General features: G+C 41.3%; 1 protein-coding gene across 1 annotated transcript in view; it reads right to left on the reverse strand.

Annotated features, from left to right (window-relative positions):
* AOAH (acyloxyacyl hydrolase) overlaps positions 1-24,609 on the reverse strand; it is a 180,808-nt gene that overhangs the window by 39,263 nt on the left and 116,936 nt on the right. Inside the window, exon 13 of the mRNA XM_001501241.5 lies at positions 15,416-15,498. Within this exon, the coding sequence (XP_001501291.1) occupies positions 15,416-15,498 (83 nt within the window). The remainder of the gene's footprint in view (positions 1-15,415; positions 15,499-24,609) is intronic.

A 24,609-nucleotide genomic window follows, 5' to 3' on the forward strand; every position in this document is an offset into this window, starting at 1 on the left:
GTGTAAAGTCCTGCAGCATCAGCTCTGGGTGCGACTTTCGAGAGTGTGAGATCAGGCAGCCCACTTTACAGATGAGGCCCAGAGAGGGAAAGAGACTTGTTCAAGGTCTTATAACTAGTAAGCAGCATCTCAGCTAGTAATCTGTCTCAGGTCCCAATTTAATAATAGACATTAGTAATGAGTGAAATAGATGATTTTACTTCTTATATGAGAATACGTGAATTATATTTAGTTCTTATATAAGAACTTGTGAAAGGAGTATGAGGTGCATTTTAGTTTATAAACCACAAATCCACTCAAGTAAACCATGAAATGGCTTTAAGGAATTATCTGGATCAGGATTCACAAGCTCAGACACCTGCAGGGCCTGGCAGGTGCAGTACATGAGGGAAGCTGGCTGGGCCAATTACGGATCAACTCAATCTAGAAAGAGCAGCCACTACACAGCTCTCATGGATTTGTGCTATTCAGAATGGGGGGCCAGGGTTGTCAGGTCTTCTGATCTCAAAACAGAAGTTGGAAATCTGGAAGTTTATAAAATCTCCAAATTTTTAGATGTTGGCAACTAAATCAAGGATTTTTAAAAATGTTATTTGTGCCAAATACACAAAGCTGTGGGCCATGTTTGCCCTTGACCCTGTATTGAAGCTTATTAACTTCATTGATCTTTTAAAAGATCCAGAGTTTGGTTTCACTGCTTTTCTCTATTGTTTTTCTGTTTTTATTTTATTGATTTCTATTCTTTTTATTATTTCCTTCCTTCTTCTTGCTTGGATTTATTTTGTTCTTTTTCTAGTTTTTTTTGAGGTAGGAGCTTAGATTATTGATTTGATAATTTCTTTTTTAATATATGCATTTAATGCTATAAATTTCTCGTTGAGCTTTAGCCATAGTCCACAAACTTGATATGTTGTATTTTCATTTGCTGAGGAAGATTAACCCTGCGTTCACATCTGTTGCCAATCTTCCTCTTTTTTTTCGCTTGGGGAAGATTAGCCCTGAGCTAACATCTGTGCTAATCTTCCTCCACCTTATATGTGGGTTGCAGCCTCAGCATGGCTGACGAATAATATAGGTCTACACCTGGGATCTGAATCCGTGAACCTAGGCCACCAAAGCAGAGTATGCCAAACTTAACCACTATGGCATGGGGCTGGCCCCTAAAAACATTTCTAAATTCCTTTGAGATTTCCTCTTTGACTCAGTTTGATTATTTTGTGTTGAGGTATGGATTTCTTTGGGTTGATCCTGTTTGGGGTTCATTGTTTTCTTTTCCAAATTTGGGAAGTTTTCAGCCATTATTTCTTAAAATAAATTTTCTGCACTGTCCTCTTTCTCTTTGTCACCTGGGACTTTGATAACACAAATGCTGGACTTTCTGGTACTGTGATGTTTAGTCTTATGTGTCAACTTGGCTGGCTACAGGATGCCCAGATATTTGGTCAAGCATTATTCTGGATGATTCTGTGAGGCTGTTTTGGATGAGATTAACATTTAAATGAGTAAATGTGGGTGGGTTTCCTCCAATCAGTTGAAGGCCTGAATAAAACAAAACCAAAAAACCCCCAAAGACTGGCCTCCCCCAAGCAAGTGCGAATTCTCCAGGAGACTGCCTTTGGACTTCACGTGCAATATTGGCTCTTCCTGGTTCTACAGCAGACTGCCTTCAGACTGGAACTGTAGCATTAGCTCTCCTGGGTCTTGAGCCTGCTGGCTCACTCTGCAGATTTTGGACCTGCCAGCCTTCATAATCATGTGAGCCAATTCCTTATAATCTCTCTCCATCAATCCATATCATCATCTCTTTCTCTTTTTATTATATATATTTATATACAAACTTCTATTGTTTATGTTTCTCTAGAGAACCCTAATACAGGCATTATCTTACCTGTTCTGTAGCTCCATTCATTATTTCTTCAGTCTTTTCTTCTCTCTGTTTATATAAGCTCTATTGCTCTGTCTTCAAGTCCACCCTACTACTGAGCCCACCCAGTGAGCCTTTTATTTCAGTTATTGTATTTTTCAATTATAAAATTTTCATTTGGTTCCTTTTTATATGTTCTATTCCTTTGCCAAGAATTTCCATCTTTCCATTCATTTCAAGAGTGTTTGATTACATTTTGGAGCATTTTATAACCACTGCTTTAAAGTTTTTGTCAGATGGTTCCAACACCTGTATCATTTTGCCATTGACATCTGTTAGTTTCTTTTCTCATGTGAATTGAGATTTTTCTGGTTCCTTGTAGGCTGAGTAATTCTGGATTTTATCCTAGGCCTTTTGGCTATTATAAGACTCCGAGTCTTGTATTTCTGTCTTATAGTAGACAATCAACCTGGTTAGGTTCAGGTGGCAAGTTCTAACCAGCCTTCTTTGAGGTTGTGATTTCATTGTCAGTTTCATTTTTGAAGCCTTTGCAGTGCTGTTTTGATTTGTCTTATGTCTGTGCCACTGTGTGGCCATTCTGGCACCTGGGCAGTGGTCTACACCTGGGTTCAGTTCTCACAGTCTTTGGTATGCTATTAAGGATCAGATCCATGCATGTGCAGCTCAGGACTGAGCCCCGCAGTTCAGAGAACTTCATGGGGTTGCTTTTCCAAGCTCCTCCCTCTCCATGATCTCCCTGGTACTTTCTGCTTCCCTGGGCTCCCCTCTTTTGTCCTAAAGCCCCAATTCCCCCGCCCCCCCTTCCCCTATGTACTTCCCACAAATTCACTCATGGTAGGACCTAACGACAGGAAGACAGAGCGAGAAAATAAGCAATAGGGGGTTTGCCCCACACTCCTGGGACTACGGCTCTTCTAAGTGGACAGGCAGTTCTTCTCCCTCCACCCCTCCCCAGAATTTTAGGCACCTGCAAGTCCCCAGTGCTGCTCTGTCACTGCCAGGGGACCCTTTTCCCATTTAGAGTGAGAACTAGGTTGTTTCTTTGGACCCGTTCTCTCTGTGCCGATGTTCACTTCTGGGCTTTTGGTGACCTTGAGTCCAGATCGGGAGACATCAAAGGACAACAAAATGCTAACCTCACTACTGCTTGGTGGTATGTACTCATAATTCTAGTTTTCTTCTTCAATCAGCCTGCTACTGTTCACTTTCCAGAGTCCTCCAAAGCTGTTCCATTCATTCTGTGCAGGTTTTATAGCTGCATTCAGTGGGACAGACCGAGTGGAGAGTGCTTACTCCATTATACCCAGAGCCAGAAACCTGAATGCATTGTAGAGAGTATAAAAAGTTCACAGAGAATATGGTGTCATACATTGACCTGAAATAAATCTAATAATGTTACTTAACTTTAATTATATTTTAAATAATGCAGATTTTGCCTGTATTTTCATAATTTAGGAAGCATTTCTAAAAGCATGATTTGTATTATCCAGTTAAAAAATCCACCATGAGAAATTTAAATTCCTTTTTTCCTCTAAAAATGTTTGCTTGCAATAAGCAGAAACGTTCAGACTAATATAGTGACCTTGAGCTCAAAATAGTAGGCACTTAATAATTGTTTGTTGTGACAGTTTCTGATTGTGTTTCTACTGCTGAAAATGCTTTCAAGTTCACAAGTGTGCTTCTGAATTTCTGTGACAAACTAGATAAATGATTCTCCCAAACATATATTTTTAAGAGAATGTGATAGCCTTCCCAGCATGACTCTAATCCTTCTGGTCTCAAAACTTGACACGGCTTCACAAGTATCCTTCAGCCACGCTGAACCTCCCTCTCTCTCTTCCCCAAAGATACTTCGCCCTTGGAGCCTCTATGTGCTGAGTCACTATCTCCCTACCCTTTCTGGACTCCTGTTCTTTTCTGCAGAGCTCTCTGCTCAAATGTACCTTCTCTCTGGAGTTTCGCCCTCCTTCTCCAGGCAGAGCTAAATGTCTCTCAGCTCCAGAGGCCTCAACCTATCTCTATACTAAGTGTCATTTACAAGAACCATAATTGTTTCCTTATTTGTCTCTCTCTTCCACTTAGTTATGATCTTCTTGAAGGCAGGGACTTTGTCTTGTTCATCTTTCCATTTCTAGCACCTATTGCAATATTGGAGAGGAAACAGAGGGAGTGGTGGGGGCAAAATCAAGTGGAAAATGAGAGAAAGGGACATAAAAGAGGAGACCAGGGGTAAAAGGCACAGTCCAGGAGGTTGTGGAGCTGATAGAAACCTGGCAAGTTCATTTGAGCTATCAACAGAAGTAGTAGGGAGCTTTCCCCAGGATCTCCTTTATCTCAAGCCCTAAACCAAAGGGATCCATTGAAAGGAGACCCTCTAGGACTTCAGGAGCCCTTGCCATTGACAATTACAAAAAAGGGTAAGATATTTTCTCTGAATTTGCCCTCTGCAGGTGTGCAGATTCCAGAGGAACGGGAGGAAGGGTCGAAAGCACACACTCTTCACGTTAAAATCATTGTAAGGTGCCCTGCTCCTACTTGGATGAATTGCATGGAACAAGGAGAAACCAGGAAAGGTTGCATAGATTAATCCTGAGAAATACTCCCACCTGGATCAGATTGTCTCCATTGTTTAATGATTCTTTGAAATTGAAAGCCTTGAAAGTATTAAAAATGGGAATGATGTCTCCTAACAAGAGGAGGGAAATGTGTCCCTCTATCTGAGATGTGTCAAATTGAAATGTTTCTTTCAAAAGTTTCTGTTGTAATTAAACATTGTATCCTGAAGATACATTTGTTCCTTAAGAAAAATAGCAAGTTTTGAGGCCTGCAGGCATTGACTGTATCTGTAAGCATTTGCCTTTTAGGTCAAGCATCTCAAAACTTGGCACTAAGATCTATCTTCGTTGCTGTGACCACCCTGGATCACGGCTCTCAAATAGAATTGTCCTGGTTGTTTTGTTATAAATAATTTCTGTCATCTCTTCTCAACAGTTTGAGTTGAGACCAAATACTCAACCCAGTAGTCGGTTCGCCACATGCTTGCTGAAGGCCTACTTCTGCTTGGCCAAGGTGACTTTTTTGCTTCTCCCTAATACTTTTTCACTTTAAAGAAATTGCCTTAAAATTTTAATTTTGAGATGATTTCCAAAAAGTTGAAATAATTTATAAAAATTGTGAAAACAGAACAAAGGATTTACACATAGCTTTCCCTCAGATTTCCTAAATGTGAACATCTTTCATAATCATAGTACGATGATCAAAATCAGGAAACCAACATTGGTACAATACTATTGTCTCATCTATGGATCTTATTCGAATTTCACTGATTTCCCCACTAATAACCACTTTCCGGGCCAGGGTCCGATTCGGGATTACATATCATATTCACGTCTCCTTAGTCTCCTTTAATCTGGACGGGTTCCTCAGTCTTTCTATGTCTTTCATGACCTTGACGCTTTTGAAGGGTACTGACCTATAATTCTATATTATAGAATGCCCTTTGATTCGGGTTTTTCTTATGTTTCTTCATGATTAAATCAGGTTATGCATTTTTGGCAAGAATACAATAGCAGATGCTCAGTTAGCTAGGTGAAGATATAAAACCTACTTTGTTCCAGAATAGAGCTCACGGTGGGAGGGTGGTGGTGATATGAGAATAATAAGCCCTTGCAACATATAACTGAATTCAGCGAAGCCTGGATTCATACTCATTCATAGTTTGTCTCTTCACCCTGCTTTTACTTTTTTCTTGCCTCTATCCCTTTCCGGGAGGACCACTTTTGATGAAGAGGGCTGGCACAGAGGCTGGGTCAAGGAACCTCCCTCTGACACCCAGCTGCCTCCGGGGCAGGTGCTGGTTGTCTTAGGCAGCAAGATGGTGGCTTTAGAGGCTAGAATCTCAAAGAGGGACAGTATGGCACGGTTGGGAGCTTGGACAGACACGCTGTGGTATGTCTGGTATGAGACAGACATGGGTTTAAGCTCTACCACTGACAAGCTAATGGACCTTGGACAAGTTGCTTAACCTTTCTGAGCCTCAGTTTCCTGATCTGTAAAACAGGGTGGCTTTGTGGATTAAATAAAGATGGAGTATGGAAAGCACTTAGCATAGTGTCTGTCTTAGAGAAGGTCCTTCTTATAGACTGAATGTTTGTGTTCCTCCAAAATTCATATGTTGAAATCTAATCCCCATTGTGAGGGGATTTGGAGGTGGGGCCTTTGAGAGGTACTTAGGTCATGAGGATGGAGTGCCCTTATAAGAGCAGGCCAGAGGCTCGATCTCTTTCCGCCCTGCCGTGAGGGGCTACAATGAGAAGTCAGCAGTTTGCAGCTGTGAAGAGGGCTCTCACCAGAACCTGCCCACGCTGGACCCTGACCTCAGACTTCCAGCCTCCAGACCTGTGAGAAGTAAATTCCTGTTGTTTATAAGCTACTTGGTTTATGGTACTTGTTAAAGCAGTACTTGAACTGAACTAAGTAAGCAGTACTTAAAATTAGCTAAAATCTACAGAAGTAATAACAGCGCACCTCAAACAGCTAAGCTCACCCATCTTGCTAACGGACAGCCCTGGAGAGTTGTGCCCTGACCAACGGTGCTCGGCAGTATTCTTGGGGAAAACATATGATTAGCTGCCTGTGGCCTGAAAGGACATCAACCTGTTCTTTCCCACTTGGAGTAAGGCCTGAACAGTGCCGTTTCCGTGCCCAGGGCAAGCTCCTTCGACAGTTCTTTGGCTTGTTGAAGAATCAAAATCCTTTTTGTCAGGTTTAAGTCTAACAGCAGGATGGACTTCTCCCTCATGTCTACTCTCGTTAGAACATCTTCCAGACGCAGCTTCTCACCTTCTGCTGGATGCCCATGGCCTGGTCGGTTCTCAGAGCTGTTCCTCTCTTCCGCACCTTCTGACTTGTGCACCGAAGTCATAGTTATACTTTCACTTGAATAGTTTCTGGCCACTTAGACTTGGGAGAGGGGTCAAAAACTCAAATGCCCAGAGGGGCCAGGTCGCTAAATCCACGTGTGAAAGGAGCAGAGAGGGAATCATGGCCAAACACATGACACATAATCCACCTGAACAGGTGAAAGGGAGGCCACTACTCAGCTCTGATAAATTGTTGCCAGGCAGGAGTGGGGCTGTGTTGCCAGAACTGATGATTTTCTAAGATAAACAAGAAGTTAGAATTTCATGTAAAATCTCTTGATTTTTATTTTATTCAATTTTTTGTCTTTTTAAATTAATTTTTTCACTTGCTCTCTTTTTCTTTTTTAAAGATTGGCCCTGAGCTAACATCTATGGCCAATCTTGGCAATTGTTTTTTTTTCTTCTTCTTCTCCCCAAAGTCCCCCAGTACATAGTTGTATATTCTAGTAGTGGGTCCTTCTAGTTGTGGCATGTGGGACACCCCTTCAACGTGGCTTGATGAGCAGTGCCATGTCTGCGCTCAGGATCCGAACCGGCGAAACCCCAGGCCACCAAAGCGGAGCGCGTGAACTCAAACACTCAGTCATGGGGCTAGCCCCTCTTGATTTTAAAATACAATCATGCACCACTTAATGATGAGGATACATTCCAAGAAATTCGTCCTTAGGCGATTTTGTCATTGTGTGACAATGACAGAATGATATGACACACCTAGGCTCTAGGGGAAATCCTATTGCTCCCCAGCTACAACCCTGGCAGCATGTTACCGTGCTGAATACTGTAGGCAATTGTAACACCATGGTAAGTATTTGTGTATCGAAACAGAAAAGGTACAGTAAAAATATGGTATAAAAAATAAAAAATGGTACATCTGTCTGGGCACTTGCCATGAATAGAGCTTGGAGGACTGGAAGGTGCTTGGGTGAGTCAGTGAGTGAGTGGCGAGTGAACGTGAAGATGTAGGATGTCACTGTCACTACTGTAGACTTCATAAACACTGTGCACTTAGGTGACACTAAATTTATGAAAAACGTTTTTCCTTCTTCAGTAATAAATTAACCTTAATTTACTGTAACTTTTTTACCTTATAAACATGAACTTTCTTAACTTTTTGACTCTTATAATAACATTTAGCTTAAAACACAAACACATTGTACAGCTGTACAAAAATATTTTTCTTCTTTATAGCCCTATTCTATAAGCCTTTTTCTATTTTGAAAATTTTAAATTTTTTTTACTTTTTAAACTTTTTTGTTAAAAACTAAGACAGAAATACACACATCAGCCCAGGCCTGCACAGGTCAGGATCATCAATATCACTGTCTTCCACCTCCACATCTTATTTCCTTAGTAGGTCTTCAGGAGCCATACCATGCATGGAGCTGTCATCTCCTACGAGAACAATGTCTTCTTCTGCAATACCTCTTGAAGGACCTGCCTGAGGCTCTTCTTGAGAAGGTGTCACTCTTTTCGAGAAATATGTCCATGGTGGTTTGCTTGGTTTGTTTTTTTCATCATAAATTTGCTTGTAAGCAGATAATTCACCATGAACATTCCTCTCTATTAGTGAAAACTTTTTCAGCGGGGGAGTCCATGTTATGAAACTTTTTTTTTTTTGCTGATGAAGATTCACCTTGTGCTAACATCCATTGCCAATCTTCCTCTGTTCCTTTTTATGTGAGCTGCCATGACAGCATGGCCACTAACAGATGAGTGGTGTAAGTCCACACTGGGGAACTGAACCCTGGCCGCTGAAGTGGAGCATGCTGAACTTAATCAGTAGCTCACCTGGGCTGGTCCTGTTTTCAAACTTTTTAAGAGCTGGTTGAGGTTGCAAAAACTTCTGCTAAATGCTTCACTGAGAATTTCCTTGGGGGTTCTTCTTTTTCTTCTCCTGCAGTTTCCTTTTCTCTTGTTTGTTAACACCAGCATTGACATGAACACATGAGTAATGCCTTGCCCTATGACCTTACAATGGCTATGGTGAAACTGGGCAATACGAATTCTTCAGCTCCATTATAATCTCATGGGATCACTGTCATATATGTGGCCCAGCATTGACTGAAACGTCATTATGTGGTGCGTGACTGTATCAGCAACAAATTAAATTAAAAAACAAAAGACTTAAACATGGTGTGAGTCTGAGGATTGCTAGTCTAACACTCTCTGATTTAGAATTTCAGAATCACAGAGCTTGGATGGAAGTTGAGATTATCTGGTATACTCTTTTTTTTACACATGGGGAAACTGAGGCTCAGAATGGGGAAGGGGCTCACTGAGGTTATAGAATCAGCCAGTGAGAGTTCATGACTTGAACACGGTCTAAGCACTCATGACCATTCAGTCTTTTTATCCTTTGTGCCTATCATGGCCACTGGCGCTCAACAGTATCTGCAGAATTAATGAAGGCATGAAGGATCAGTCTCATGAATGGAGGGCTCACGTGTCTCCTGAGTTTTCACTGGAGAGCAACAAGAGTGAGCTGTACTGTATTTTGACATATGAATAAGGTGGTTTTCTTTGCTGGTAATCTCGTGTGGTTCATCTCGGAGGAGTGATGTGTAGAAAAAGCAGATCAACAGTCATCAGGAGGGAGCACTGAGCTTACTCACAGCTCTTATGGATACACAGTCCCCCACATCGTGTAGAAATCCCCTCTCCTTTTCCATCCTCTCCCCTCACTTTGCTCCTGCTCCAGGGCCTCCCTCCTCAATCCACCTTAGAAACTTCCTTCAGCCCCTGGGTGCCCGAACTTTCTTTTCTCCTCCCCATCCGCCCTCTTAGCCTTCCCAGCAGACGGTCCATCATGCAGACGGTCTGAATATGAATTTCATAGGCTGGTCTGAATTTTGCCCCTGTCAGATTCTCTCCTATTCTCCAGATGGTTTAACCAAAGCCCAGAGAAGGGAACCAGGAAGATGAAATTTTTTGGGGTGTGAGGGATGGAGGGTGAGTGGAGAAGTTCAGACGTTCAAGATTAAAATTGGGCGGCAGCCAGGGGATTGGGGTGAGCTTGAGTGGGTGCGGCTGTAAACACATGAACTTTAGCGAAGTGTTCAAATCCTCCGTTTTTCATATCTATACACTTCCAGTTCCCCATTCTCCCAGTAAGTCGGGGAGCATATGGGTGCACAGAGAGGGGTGACCTCTCACTGTAAGGATGGAAGACTGGCCCCCCCCCCCCCAAAAAAAAACCCATGCCCTAAAGAACTTCCGACTTTCTGAAAACAAAGCAACCCAAAACAGGTGTTCACGCCAAGGTTTTGCTAAACTTGCAAAAATAGAATGAGGAAGGCTGCCAGGGAAAAGGTTATTCTATTCCAAGCTAGTGAAGTTCTGTTTGGAAACTGTAACGAGGTCCTCCGCGCAGCCCGTGGGCGCGTCAGAGCGCCCTCCTCCGGGGCTGTGCGCTGCGGCCGCCGGGAGTCAGGGGCTGTGACCCGTTTGCTTTTTAAAGCAGGTGAATCTTGTTTATTTTGGAAGTAGATGCCTTACGAATTTTTATTTACTTAAAAATACATATTGGATACCACTTTAACATTTTTCTTCTACCCTTTATTTTAAATGAAGCGTCATCTTGCCAGTCTTGGTTTTTGTCCACCATGGAGGGATTAGGTTGGCAAAAGATTACTGTCTGTGCTGTTCCTCTCTTCAGAGTTTAAATGTAGCTCCTAGGAATCATTTAGGTTAAAAAAAAAAAAAAAAAGCGTGTCGGGTTGACAAGTCCCCACCATGTGCAGCAGATGCTGCGGTCAGTGCTGGAGCATGGTGAGACTGGGAAGCCAGACTCAAAGCGAATAAAGCAGCTACAAGCCGAGGAAAGTGCCCAGCAGAGGCAGGAACGGAGGCTTGTGTAACGGGACAGTGAGGGGCTCTGCTGGGCATGTGAGTGAGGGGAGAACAAGGTCAGGCACGGACAGTGAGGGCTGAATAAAAGCTAATATTCACTGAGTCTGCACTGAGCATGAGGCCCTGAGGCCCAAAGCCGAGGTCCGAGAGAGTGGAACATGCAGCACAGGTATCGGAGGTGGTTTCGGGGTCCATGTTTGCCACCCTGGCGTCCCTAGCTGGATATCAGCTGGCATCCATGCTTAAAGTTCTAGTCTCTGAGGGGTGATCATCTTTGCTAGAGAGGTGAAACCCCTCATCTGCTTCTCCTCCTTCCAGCATGTTCTAGAACTCCCAACTCAACCAGCCAGGGCTTGTTCTCCAGTCCCTTCCACCCTATAGCTTCCATCCCTTGCCCCACCCATCCTCAGAGTCCTCATCTCCCCCACCCTCAGCTCTTACTCCCCTCCAACTTAATCCTGCTCTCATCTTACACTTCCTCCAGCCTTGCAAGGGGAGCCCTGAGTCCGCTTCCCAGGCTGCACCCATGTCCCATTCCCCAGGGCTCCCTCCGCAGTCCCACTCATTTTTCCTGTATCCCTCACCCAGCTCCCCTCTGTCAATCTCAGACCTGCCAACTACCAGTTTCCTTCACTTCCCGCTCCTCCTCCTGCCCAGGTTTTCCCTCCAAGACCTCCCTTCTTTCTGTCCGATTCTCCAGGTTGGGTCCACTGCTCCTCACCCATCCCCATTACCTTCCTGCCTGCTCCTGTCCCTAGGGGCTTGGAGACCCAACCCTAGATGCCTCTCTTTCTGCCCTCAAACTCTTAGAGCCGCAGGCCTTCCCATCATGGGCATGCGTCTTTTAAATTTTTTTTTCCAAATCTGCTTATTTCCTTAAAAAACCCATTTCCATTGAAAAAGTGACTGATTTTTTTAAATGCTGAGTAAATAGTAGAACAGTTGGTAGGTGGTGTTAGCAATGATGGTGGACATTTAGGAAGCACTGCATTTTTCCCATTCATCCTTACAGTAGCCCCATGAAGTTCAGGTGTGGACTGGTTATTATCCCTACTGGGCAAAGTGGGCCCCATCCGGCCTTCGTGAGGAATTCCACAATATCATGTGATGTATTTTAAGGAATCGACTTTATGGGAGAAAGGGCAAACTTACATCATCCCACCATCCCACTGAGTCTGGGTGCAGCCTCTCCCCCGGAGGGTGGGGTGAAGATGGCTCCCTGGAGCTGGCTTGTTGTCTTGGCAACCCAGAATGAGGCCCCGGGGTTGCCTTTGGCAATTGTGCTCATTGAACCATGACCCCTATTTTATAGATGCAGAAACAGCCTAGAAAAATTAAATGATTTGTCCAAGTTACACACCAATTCCCGGGCCTGAATTCAAAACCAGCCTGCTATTTTATACTGCGAGGAAAGAAGGATATTTTACAAAGCAACAAGGAAGGGAAGATATCTGCTCTTTGGCCTCACTTCTCATCTCCGGGCAGGAAGGTGATGTTCTGTGAGGAGCACCTGTGAGGTGTATTCTGTGAGGTGATGTTGTGTTTTGAACCTTCCTCCTTCAGGCACTGGCCCCCCTCACCTGGGCTGATTGGCAGGTTGGAATGCGTAAGAGCCACTGCCAAGCATCTTCTTTGCAAACTGTAAGAAGATTTAGCAGGAGCCTTGCCGTGCCTCACTGTCCATGCCAGAGAATCAGTAAACCAAATTAAAGATGACTTCAATATTTTATAATTTAAAATGCTTTATAATCAGTGGCAATGGTTTATGATGGAGGTATCTACAGAATTTTTGAGATCTTGTACATAAACCTCAAGAGGAAAATAGGAGCTGTTTCTTTAATTCTTACCCTACAATTTTTAAAAAACTCTTTAATATTCCATTCAACTCTTTTTTGCTGGTTCTGAAAAATGTGTAGCCATAAATATGCAGGATGTAGAAAGCTGACTTTTCCTACATCTAATAAAAACCTTGGGGAGTAATTGAAATAACTTGGGGCGTGTGGTCAGGTTACATGCTGCATATTAAAAGAAAATCCAGAGTGAGGAAAAGCAAGAGAAACTAGGAAGAAGGGCCAGAGAATAAAACCAGAACATTGAATTATGAGTAACTATGAGAAACTTAAAAAAAAAAAAACCTTTTAGAATTACATCCTTAGAAAAATAAAGATACATCTTCAGAGAAGTTCTATTAGACAAAATATACACTCTATGTATTTCTAAGGGTTGCAAATTTTAAAAACAGGAAAGAAAGAATCCCCCCCCTCCCCCCCCGCCCACATCTATTCATTAGACAAAAATCTGACAGAAGCCCAGGTCTCCATCAAATTTGTATGTGCATGTTTGTTCATGATTAGACTCTCCTCCCATCTTCTTTTTCCCTTTTTATCTCCACAAACTGAATTTTAAAGGAATGCTGTCAAGACAGCATACCACAAAAGGAGAAATATCTACTAAAAAGGGTACTGAGTACTTTTTGGAATATCTTACTTTGGTCTTTTTGATTTCACAAGAGATTGCTGTATACATTGTGGGTAGAAAGTGATGTTGAGTTGACATGTCTGGGTCTTGTGAGAGAGAGAAACACTGTGTTGTAGGCACACAGAGAGAGCAGCTGATGGTCGGCGGTCCTGGCAGAATCCTATTGCTTTTTCCTCACTCTAACCTGGTACCCTCGGCTCTGGGATGTTGGGTAAGACTTTACTGTTCTTAGATTCAGTTTCTTTCTAGAGTTTTTTTTCCTAAGGTTATTTCTATATAAAAGTAAAATCTTTGGGAAACAGAAAAGTAAAAATAAAAGAAAAAAGCAATCATCCATAATCTATCAAACATAATGATTTTGGCATATTTTCTACCAATCTTCTTATGTACAGCTAGTTTTTTCTTTTATTTTATAAAATACAGTAGATTAAACTCTACTATCCAATTTTATATCCTGATTTTTCTTTTGGAAGCGTTTTGTCCTCCTAAGTAAAAATATATGGACTTTTCACCATCATTTTCTAGAGCTGCATAATATTCCACACTGGTGTTTTGTTCTTTGTTTTTTACAGTCTACATCGACAGAGAGCTTTTGACAGCATGAGAGCTGTTTGAATATCTCACTGAAGGAAAAGAGAAAGTACAAAAAGGGGCCAATAGCCACTTTGTGTCTACGATGATTCTCTGCCGGGTTTGATGATAATTTTCCAATGATCTGTTGGTTGTGTTCACATGCAGAGAGGTGAGGCCAATCGCTCTCTGTAGATCATCTCTGATCACAGACTAGTGACTGTATTATCTTTGTTGGTGTTTGAGTAGAGTGAGACAAACTGGGTATGAATTCCAGCTCTGCAACTTGCTATTTCTGTGATCTGGGACAAGGTTCTTGGTCTCTCTATGCCTCTGTTTTCTCAGCTGTAACAGTGTGGATATCATTATAATTCCTCAATTCTGAGAAATATATTTTAACACATTTGATATTGGGTTGAGTGCTGCAGTCAATGTGTACAGTGTAATTTTTCCTTCCTTTTTTCTCCCTTAACACTCCCCAGAGTTATTACAATCAGTGGTATCTTGGAACTGAAGAAATATAATAATACTTGCCTTACAGTTTGTTGAAAGGATTAGCTGAAATATTATACATAAAGTGTTCTTAGCAGTTGGTAAGAGCTCAATAAATATCAGCTATTATTTTATTAGTAAAAAAATTATATAGTTCTTGGAATAGAATATTTATTCTGTGTAGAATATATAAGAAATACATTATTTGTAGGTCATATATTTAGGTAAAGCTTGTACTGCCTGGAAAATTCCTTAGCAGTCTTGTTAATTAGAGGTGGCACAGGGATGGCAAATAAGTTTAACTTTATGTGCCAAGTCTAATCTGTCGATGATGACTGTCAGGTGTGCTGCGTTAGGAGCATTGCTTAGGTGGAATCTGAGTGTAGCAGACAAGAGTGCCAAGGTTGATCAGTAATATCTTCCCCAGACTTAGAAAGATGGAGTGGCAACACACACATAAAGTGTTTGCCATTTCTGCATTCTGGTGTCACAAAACATTACTTGGAAAATCATTAGGCACTAGCCAGGCCATGGTTTATCAATCAGAAGCTTCACTGCAATCTTGTGGCAATGGACTGCATCTGGGTCCCAGGTGGGAGGTGAGAACCATACAGGTAAGAAGTAAGCCCAGAAGACACAGATGTCTTGGGAAACATGGGAAGCTGATGGCGACCTGGAATGACTTCCAATGCAATTGTCAATGCATTATTAAGAATTGTTGCAAGAAACAGTCCTACAAAATGATAACACTCTGAAAAATTCCCTTTCCTTAATGGCTTTGGGGATTTCACTCACAAACACTTAGCTATTTTTCTTAAAACTCTGATCCCAGTAGAAATGTGGGAAACTGCACTATAGGGGAGAGCAGAGCCTTTGCAATGAATGACTTTGACTTTGCTCAGCACTTGTTCTGCTAATGCTCACTCAGATCTCGCCTCCTGAGCCTTGAGTGCCCTGAACCTTGGCCATTCTAGAACTTTCCTCTTGGATGACTGACCTGCTTCTTGGGTCTATGCCTTGACTGCATCTTGTTCTTGTTCTCTTTTGCTGTGGGTAAGAGGCTCTAAGCCCAGGGCCCCTCTCTCAGAAAGGGCAGTGGTGTTGGAAAGGGAAACAGTCTGTGGTCCTTGTTAGCTAATTCTCAGATTTTGTGGTACTTATAAAATAAAACCAGTCATTAAATGCACATTGGTCAAGACTTCGGTGGAAAGCTACATACCATTTTTTGAAATATTCTGGTAGTCCCTGTGATTGCAGCGGTTTCTTTTCCGTAAACGAAGGTAAATAGAGTCTTCTGTAATTCTGAAACAAATATATATGTGTATATTTAATGTCAGGACATTCACATGATGAAGTTGAAAGAATCATGTTTTTATTATGATTTTTAAAAACGTGGTGAAGACAAACTCAGAAAATCAAATATCTGCAGACATGTTTTCTGCAAACTGTCAATGCATTATTAAGAGTTGTTACAGGAAACAGGCCTACAAAATGGGTTGAGTCAAAGTGGTGAGATCAAACTTTTTTTTAATGAAAACCTCTAGGGTCATCCCTTTCTAATCTTTTCACAAAGAGCTGCTGTACGTCTCTTGAGCAATTGGTCCTCTTTATCAGCTCTGTTGTTTTGAACCTGACCATGTTCCCTTTCTTCTTTCCGTTGCTATGAAGCCATGGCAGATGCTCTAGCTGTTCAGATCCATTTATCCCCTTCGTCCATTTTAATAGAAGTTTTAGTAGGGCATATGTCTGCCCAGAATGATGACTGCTTTACTCAGCTTCCCTTGCAGCTAAGAGTGGTACTTCACTAAGTTCTGGACAATGAGATGGAAGTGGCAATTTCTAGGAATGTTTCTTAGGAAACAATTGGCAGGTGACTCTTGCTCCTTCTTTGTCCCCTGTCTCCATTCTGCTGCCCACAAGAGGAATGCTACCATCTTGGACTATAGGGGTAAGTTCTATGTGGGGAACTGGGGTGAGCTGGAAGGACCCTAGATCCCTGAGGACCAGTGGCATTGAGCTCCCATCTCAGACCTGAAGTGCACATCTCTGAACGTTCATGTGTAAGAGAAATAAACTCACGTCTTCTCTTATTTAAACCATCTATATGTTGAGTCTCTCTGCCACTTGTGGCTGAATCTAATACTAATGGACTCAAAGTTTAGAGACAAATTTGTGACCAGTATCCGGCTATAACTGCACATATTTTCAGTCATTTTCTTGGCTCCTCTTTGTCATATCTTTGATTTTCTATCGTCTTTTGCTAAGCTTTAATTTAATTTAAATGTAATTTAATGTTATATTCTCTATACTTTTATAGGCTTCCTAAAATCCTTTTTGAAATAAGACTAGGTATAAAGGAATGAAAAATAATTAAACTCAGAAGTATTCACTTACTCCTCAGATGTATCTTCTCTTCATCATAATAACTTCCTATCTCACAACCTTACGTAAATCACCATTTATTTTTAAGTGTTATGTAACTCTCACTGATTGTATTATCGTACTTGCCAACTGCTTGAGTGCTTCAGAAAGGTAAGTGTGTACCAGGTTTGGGCACTTGGAATGTACTAACAGTAATATTCTTTTTGAAGTCTGAGAAAACTAATGATAGTATTTCTTCATAGAAGACCAAGATGTCTGAGCAATACTTTAAGTATGGAATTTTTGCTTTATGGTGGAGTTTTGAGGTGAATGATTTATTTTACTTTTTTTTTTAAAGATTTTATTTTTCCTTTTTCTCCCCAAAGCCGTTGGTACATAGTTGTGTATTTTAGTTGTAGGTGCTTCTAGTTGTGGCATGTGGAATGCCGCCTCAGCATGGCCTGATGAGTGGTGCCATGTTGGCGCCCAGGATTCGAACCGGCGAAATCCTGGGCCACCGAAGCAGCGAGCGTGAACTTAACCACTTGGCCATGGGGCTGGCCCTATTTTACTTTTTAAAATCAAAGCTACCTATGCACATAGTTTAGAAAATCAAATTCATTTTACTTGAGTGATGTTTATTGAACCTTACTATGTTCCAGGCACTGTTCTAGGCACCTGGGTCATATTGGTAAATGAAAAAGACAAAGACTCCTGTCCCTGTATTGTTGACATTCTAGCAGGAAAAAGCACTACATGTCATGAATAAGCAAATTATAGAGGATGATAGAAGGTGATAAGTGCTATGAAAAAAAGAGAAGCAGAGAAACTTGTATTAGAGTGATCAGAGCAAGCCTCACTGAAAAGGTGAACCTGAACAAAGACTTAAGGTGGTGAGCCTTATAGAACCAAACAGTTTAGCTATTTATGTCTATAAGGCTTGTAGTGATAAACAGCCATCCCATACTATCCCCCACCCCTCCCATTTCTCTGTTCCCAGAGGCAAATAATTTCAACCTTAATTGACTGAGTCTTTGGGTATTTTCTTCCTTATCTCTAAACAGTATACTTTCAAGGCCACATCTTGATTTTTAGTCTTTGGCATTATCTACTCACTTCCCACTATCTGGATTTAGCTAGTTACAAATGATCTATGATTTCTTTTTCTTCCCTTCACAACTCTTTTATCTCGCTGGAGTTAGTAGCTGTGTCTGGTTTCTTTGCTTAATTATCTAACTATTTATCATCAATTCACCCTCAAATCTTTTACAGTTGTTTGATCTCCTTTCAATATGCTCCGATGTACCAGATAGTTTATTAATTTCATCTTTTGGTGGAAGTCTCTCCAGGAACTTCTTGACCTGCTTCCTCTCGACTTGTTGTCCTCACCCTGGTGCACAGCAGATATCCTGGGAGCTCCCTTCTTCATCCTCCTGGGGATTCTCTTTACCTCTTTCAGGCTTGTTAGACCTCCTATATCCTGGAAGACCACATTTTTCTTGTTTTTGATGGGAAATACTTTTAAATAAATTTTGAAGGCTGTGTAGGAAGTCTCTTTTTTTTAGCATGTGTATATCTGAAAATCTTTTTATTTTTTGACTTGGTGAGGTGTAAGGTGGTGAGGTGTTGCTGGTGAGGTGTAAAATGGGCCCAGAAACATAGTTTGCACTATAATTAGAAACATACAGAGGGTTAATAGGACTTGTTAAGGAAAAACTTCAACTAGAGAAGTAGCAGTGTTCATTTGGTCTCTCAACTCTCATTATTTCAAAGAGATGTCTTAGAGAGGAAAAAGCTAGACTAGACACATCCAGGACACCCTACATATTTTTAAGGAAAGTGGGTTCTGGTACTTATAAGTCACTGTGTAATAATAATAATAGATTTCTGGTATAAGCAATCATTTTGTTAAACAAGAGGAGTCTCAAACATGAGGAATCAACTTCTTGCTCAGCTACACATAGGAAGGAGGAAATGAGCCTCTAGGATCATCACTTTGCCTCTCGTTGACTGATATGGTGGGTTAAAGATGGCCTCATTATCTTTGACACCCCTACCCTTAAATCTTGGCTGTCCTGTGACTTCTTTGACCAATAGGGTATGGTGGAAGTGACCCAATGCTAGTTCTGGCCTTGCTTTTGACATACCTGGCAACTTTGGTCTCTTGGGGCCCTGATCCATCATGAAAGAAGTCTGACTACCTTGCTGGAGATGCTATGTATAAAGGCCCTGCCATAGAAGCACCCAAAATGCCCTTCAGTAGGTGAATGGATAAACAAACTGTGGTACATCCATACAATGGGTTGTTATTCAGCAATAAAAGGAAATCAGCTATCAATCTGTGAAAAGACATACAAGAACCTTAAATACATATTCCTAAGTGAAAAAAGCCAATCTGAGAAGGCTACATACTGTGTGATTCTAACTATATGGCATTCTAGAAAAGTCAAAACCATGGAGACAGTAAAAAGATCAGTGGTTTCTAGGAGTTTGAGGAGGCAGCAGGGGGCATGGTGGGGGGATTAATAAGTGGAGTACAGAAGGCTTTCAGGGCAGTGAAACTAATCTGTATGATACTAAAACGGTAGATACATGTCATTACGCATTTTCAAAACCCATAGAATATACAACACAAAGAGTGAACCCTAATGTATACTATCGACTTTAGTTAAGAATAATGTATCAATATTGGCTTTTCCTTCATAACAGATGCACCACACTCATGCAAGATGTTAATAATAGGGGAAATCTGGGAGGAGATGAGGGGATACATCGGAACTCTGTAATTTCTGCTCAGTTTTTCGGTAAACCTAAAACTGCTCAAAAGTTAAAGTATGTTAAAAAAAAAAGGGGCCCCACCCAGAAAGGAAGAGGGACCCAGTTAAACCCACCTTCTAGTCACCCCTTCCCAGGCACCAGTTATGTGAGTGAAGCCATTTTGGACCCTGCAGCCCAGCCGCTAGGTGAATACCATCGAATAACCACAGTCAGTGTCACGTGGAGAGGAGGAATTGGCCAGCCAAGCTCTGCCTGAATTCCTGATCCCTCAAATTGTGAGAGAGAATAAAAATTGTTGTTGTTTTAAGCCACTAAATTTTCTAGTACTTTGTGATACAACACTAGATAACCAGAACAGATGGTTATAGAATTCTAGGTTAAAATCATCTTCCCTCAGAAGTTTGAAGGAATTCATCCACTGGCTCTTGCCTCCCAATGTTGTTGTCTGAAGCTGTTCTGTGCCTCGATCCTTTGAAAGCCTATAGTGGCATCTGTTCCAAGTGTTCTGAAATGTCATGATGACAGGCCTGGAGCGGTTCTATTTTCATTCATAGTGTCAGACATTTGTGGACCCTTTCAACCTGGCAATTCATGTCACTCAGTTCTGAGAGATGTTCTCGAGTTATTTCACTGATGATTTCTTCCTTTCTTTTTTTCTTAGAACTTCTTTTCTTAGATCTTAGAACTTTCTTAGAACTTATTTGGATATTGGGTTACCTGGACTGGTCTTCTAAATTTCCTAGTTTTTCTCTCCTATTTTCCATTTCTTTATCTTTTGCTCTATTTTCTGGATGATATCCTCAACATAATCTTTCAACCTTTCCATGAAAATCATCTTATATCACTAGTATAATTTCCAAGTGATCCTTTTTGTTCTCTGAATATTTCTTTAATTTTAGTATGATGTTTTCATTTCATGAATGTAATATCTTTCTTATCTTTTTGAAGATATTAATGTTAGTTATTTTTATAAGTAGGCTGTTAATTAGAGTTAAATACGTTTTTCCCCTTAGAGGATAGTCTCTGCTTTCTTGCAGTTGTATTTCTCTTTGTCCTTGTGTTGTCCTTCACATTCGAGGCTTCTTTCAGATGTCTGGCGATCTTGCATTGTTGACTTATATTTAAAAGTGTAAACTGGTTGAAAACTCAAAAGCTGATTGGAAAGTCGGCCCCTGGGTGTGGCTTGCTGCCTGTGGTCCTCACTGTGGGGTGGGCTCGCTGGGCCTTTCTCAGGGAACTCCTGCTGTTAGTGTCTTTGGGGCTTTCCTCTTGGGCTGTGCAGATTCCCCAGGGAAGGATCCTCTCGTCTCCAGCCAGGCTGCCAGCAGTCTGGGGCTGCGAGTGGGTGATCCTCAGCATTCACCATGTATGTATTTTAGCAAGGTGCTCCTCTCCTCATTAGGTCTGTTGTCTCCCAGTACAGAAGCCCTTGATTTTAGCATCTCCAGAGAACAAACCTCTAGTCTCACACCACAGTAAGGGAGGGGCAGCTGCCCACCTGTGTGGAGTTGGGAAGAGATCTGAAGATCTAACTGCTTCTTCAGCAATCTTTCAACCAATATTTCCGTTTTTAGCCTCATCTCCATTTTTAGAGCTACCATATGTAGCCAATTCTCAAGTCTTTTGGAGGTTCTGCAGTGTAGACTGGGTTGCTTCTTGGCATTTCCTCCTACTAGCTTAGGAGGCAGCTTTCCTGAATAGACTAAGTCAGTTACCACTTATCCTGCTGCTTTCTGGCTTCCAAGATTTTATGGCTGTTGGCTCTTCCTGTTCTCTTTGTGCTTGTGGACAGATTCATTTACTGTCATTTTAGTGTGGTTTCTCAAGGGAGAGAAGTAAATGCTTTGCTCAATCTGCTATCTTACCCAGAAGCCTGAAATGAATACTTTATACACTGCATCATTTACACCCTCTGCCTTGACTACTTTCCTATATCTTGAAAAAGCAGATGGGAAATGGACATTAGATCTGAATTCAATACTCAAATAATTTCACGGTCAATAAAGAGGGGTTGTTTTCCTTTGGGAAAGTAATTTTTACCAATATTTAGCCATAAATGTATTTTTGATAATTCTAAAAATGGAGTTTATGTACTGAAATATTGTTTTGCTCATGACCTGCTCATGGAGAACAAATAGTGTGGATATCAATACTATAGATACAGTTAGTTGCATCTTTCATTACAAGAATATAGAAATCTTTACCAATGGGCAAATAGTTTCATTAATCTTTCTGACCAGAAATAGTATCTACAGTTTTGGGGTAAGGTTTTGTACTAAGCACTGGAAAGTATTTCACATAATCAAAGATACTGTTTTCTTTCATCCCCACCCCAAATACATAATCTGTCTTATAAATTCTGGGAATTGAATTTCTCATGGAGTGCTCAGGAATCCTGAGAAGACAGAGGAATCAATACAATATTTTCAGAAGCCTGTAATACAATATTTGAGATGCCTACAAATTGAGGAAATTGCTTAATAGAAAGTTATCTATGTACAGGGTCACTTGAACTTGAATTAATAGGATAAACTGAGGATACTATGCATAGTAAGGTGAACTGTGATGACTGTTTTGAATCCTTCTCTTGCCCACCCCCCCACCTGTCTCTATTTGGGCTCAAGTTTCTCTGTGCGATCTTTGTTTCTCCCTTTTTCCTCTATGGTGCATCAAAAACCAGTCCAGTGGGCTAGTAGAAGAGGTGATTGCTTCAGTCCTACAATTTGAAGTGTGCAGAGGAGGAGACTTGAAAGTTCTCTTTCCCAGATCTTCCCCAGTGCCTAAGGTATTGGTGTCCTCAACATGGGGAGCCGGCTTGGAAGTATATCATATTAAATTTCGGATTTTATCAGCTCCATCTACTGCAGGGTCCAGAAAGTACAGCCATTTCACGTGAGGACACACTGGTCACATTTTGATTCTAACACCAAAATTCAAAATAGGCAAATCTCAGACAGAATGCCTCCTAGTTGCTTTTCCCAACGTGGGCTCAGGTAACACCAAAAAACCCACTTTCTCTGAGAGTCTTCTAATGACCCCCCACCCCAATCCATTTCACTATGACTGAAAAAAAACAAAACAAAGTAAAATCAAGAAAGAGCCTCAAGAATAATGCAGAAAAATTAAAGGGGTTGACTTAAAACTGAAAAAAGTATCACCTCCTATGCTGACTCAAAGCAGAATCTGCTCGGATGGAGGCAACAAAAGTTTCCCAAGGGCTTAGCATGTCAGGTTTTTGGGACCAACCAAGTATGATACCATTCAACCCACAATGACATATCAGGTCCTGGTGAAGTTTCCAAGGCTATTTTGGATGCTCTCCAAAGGCACCACTAGGGGGCTGGCTGGGTGGCGCAGTGGTTAAGTTTCCACATTCCGCTTCGGCGGCCCTGGGTTCGCCAGTTGGGATCCTGGGTGCGGACATGGCACTACTTGGCAAAAAGCCATGCTGTGGTAGGCGTCCCACGTATAAAGCAGAGGAAGATGGGCATGGATGTTAGCTCAAGGCCAGTCTTTCTTGGCAAAAAGAGGAGGATTGGCAGTGGTTAGCTCAGGGCTAATCTTCCTCAAAAAAAAAAAATGGCACCATTAATTAGGGTATAAATTCTGAGGCCCTATAAAGTTGAATTTTAGGGAATAAGTCACACAAAAGACTGGGGCTCGGAAGGCTAGCAGCAGGGTCGGTGAAGGATAAATGGCAACATTTGATGTGAAGGGTTGGGCCAGGGGAGAGGATTAGGGTAAACTTGAATAATTTAGAGACTAGATAGCCTTTATCCAGGGACCTTTACTGCTAGGAAGTTTGAAGAAAATGGTGGATAGTTTTCTTTCTGATGTAGATGGAAGTCAGGCCAGCTTGGGGCCAGGGAGATGGATTAAAGAAGTTTTAAAATACCTTCTAGTTCTTTGATACTAGCACATCCCAGAGCCCTGTGTAACCCCTAATTCACTGCATCACAGAACAACCAAGATTTCAGCCTGAGAGAGATAAACATGCAGAACATGACTCGTTGTGTATTCGGAGAGACTGGCAATGGGCTAATTATGCAGGGGTGTGTGCAGGGGTGAGGATGACTATAGAGGAGGTCCTAGGAGTTCAGACACGAAAAGATGAGCAAGACAGCAGGATAGATTGGAATTTGGAGCAGCAAAATAGTACAAGGAAATCGACTGCATAGGCATTGTGTTCAATAATTCATGAGCTGCTGTACTCAGGCAAGGCTTCTTGCCTGCTAGGTTAACATCCCACTAAGACTCCTGCCTCCGCCCTTCTCTGAGCTTGGAGCAGTTAAAACTCTCTCCATCCTGGCTTTTCTCAGTCTCAGGTTTGATTCTAGGCTACTGTACCAGGGTAAATATTAAACTGTGACAAAACTGAGAGATTTAAGGCTGTGGATGCTTATAAATCTGAAAAAATCAGTTGTGACATAGAAGATTGTTTTAATAATCTAAACAGCATTTCTCAAAGGATGCTCTCTGAAACACTAGTTTCTTGAGATGTATCTTATAAAGCACACACACAGATTCTACATAGTTCTGTGGTCAAATAAGTCTAGAAAATGTTTCACATTATGCTTTGGAGATATACAAAGCTTTTTGGCTTATTAAAAGCTCTGATAAGACTTACACTGAATAAACTTATTTCCCTATATTTAAACCATCATTTCCAAAACTTACTTGACGTAGGAATTTTTTAAGAAACGTGTGTAATACCCGTTTAACATCTTCTGGAACTAGTGTTTCCCAGAAAAGTTTTTGAGGAATATTGATGAATTATCTCTGTGATCTGTATTTGAGCACTGAGATGACCTAAAAATCTCAGGTTCAGTTGGCTACAAGAATTCTACTAGAGAAATCTGGAGGTTGTTCACTTACTTTGACCAATCTAGATTGCAAAAAAAATATTATTCTGGGCAAAAATTCACATCGAGGCTTGATTTACCTATTATCAACCAAATTTGCTTGTTAGCAGGTCTCTGCTTTGTTTTATTCTTTCTACTTGGCTGCTGAATTGATAATTTTACTTTAAATTTATTTTCTCCACTTTGCTGACTTGCAGTTGTTTTAACATTTTAATGAACTTTGCTAATTTCTTGTAGAACATTTATTATAGGGCACACCTAAAAGTCCGAGAGCTTAAGTTACACTGGTTTATTTTTATCCACATCACGTCATGCAGCTGGTGATTCAATTTGTGCTGTTTATACTCCTCCTCCCTTGTCCCTAGCATTTTCCTGGAAATGTTAATTCCTGCAAATCTGATTTGATTTAGGC

This window comes from Equus caballus, chromosome 4, assembly GCF_041296265.1.
Source record: "Equus caballus isolate H_3958 breed thoroughbred chromosome 4, TB-T2T, whole genome shotgun sequence".
Lineage (NCBI taxonomy): Eukaryota > Metazoa > Chordata > Mammalia > Perissodactyla > Equidae > Equus > Equus caballus.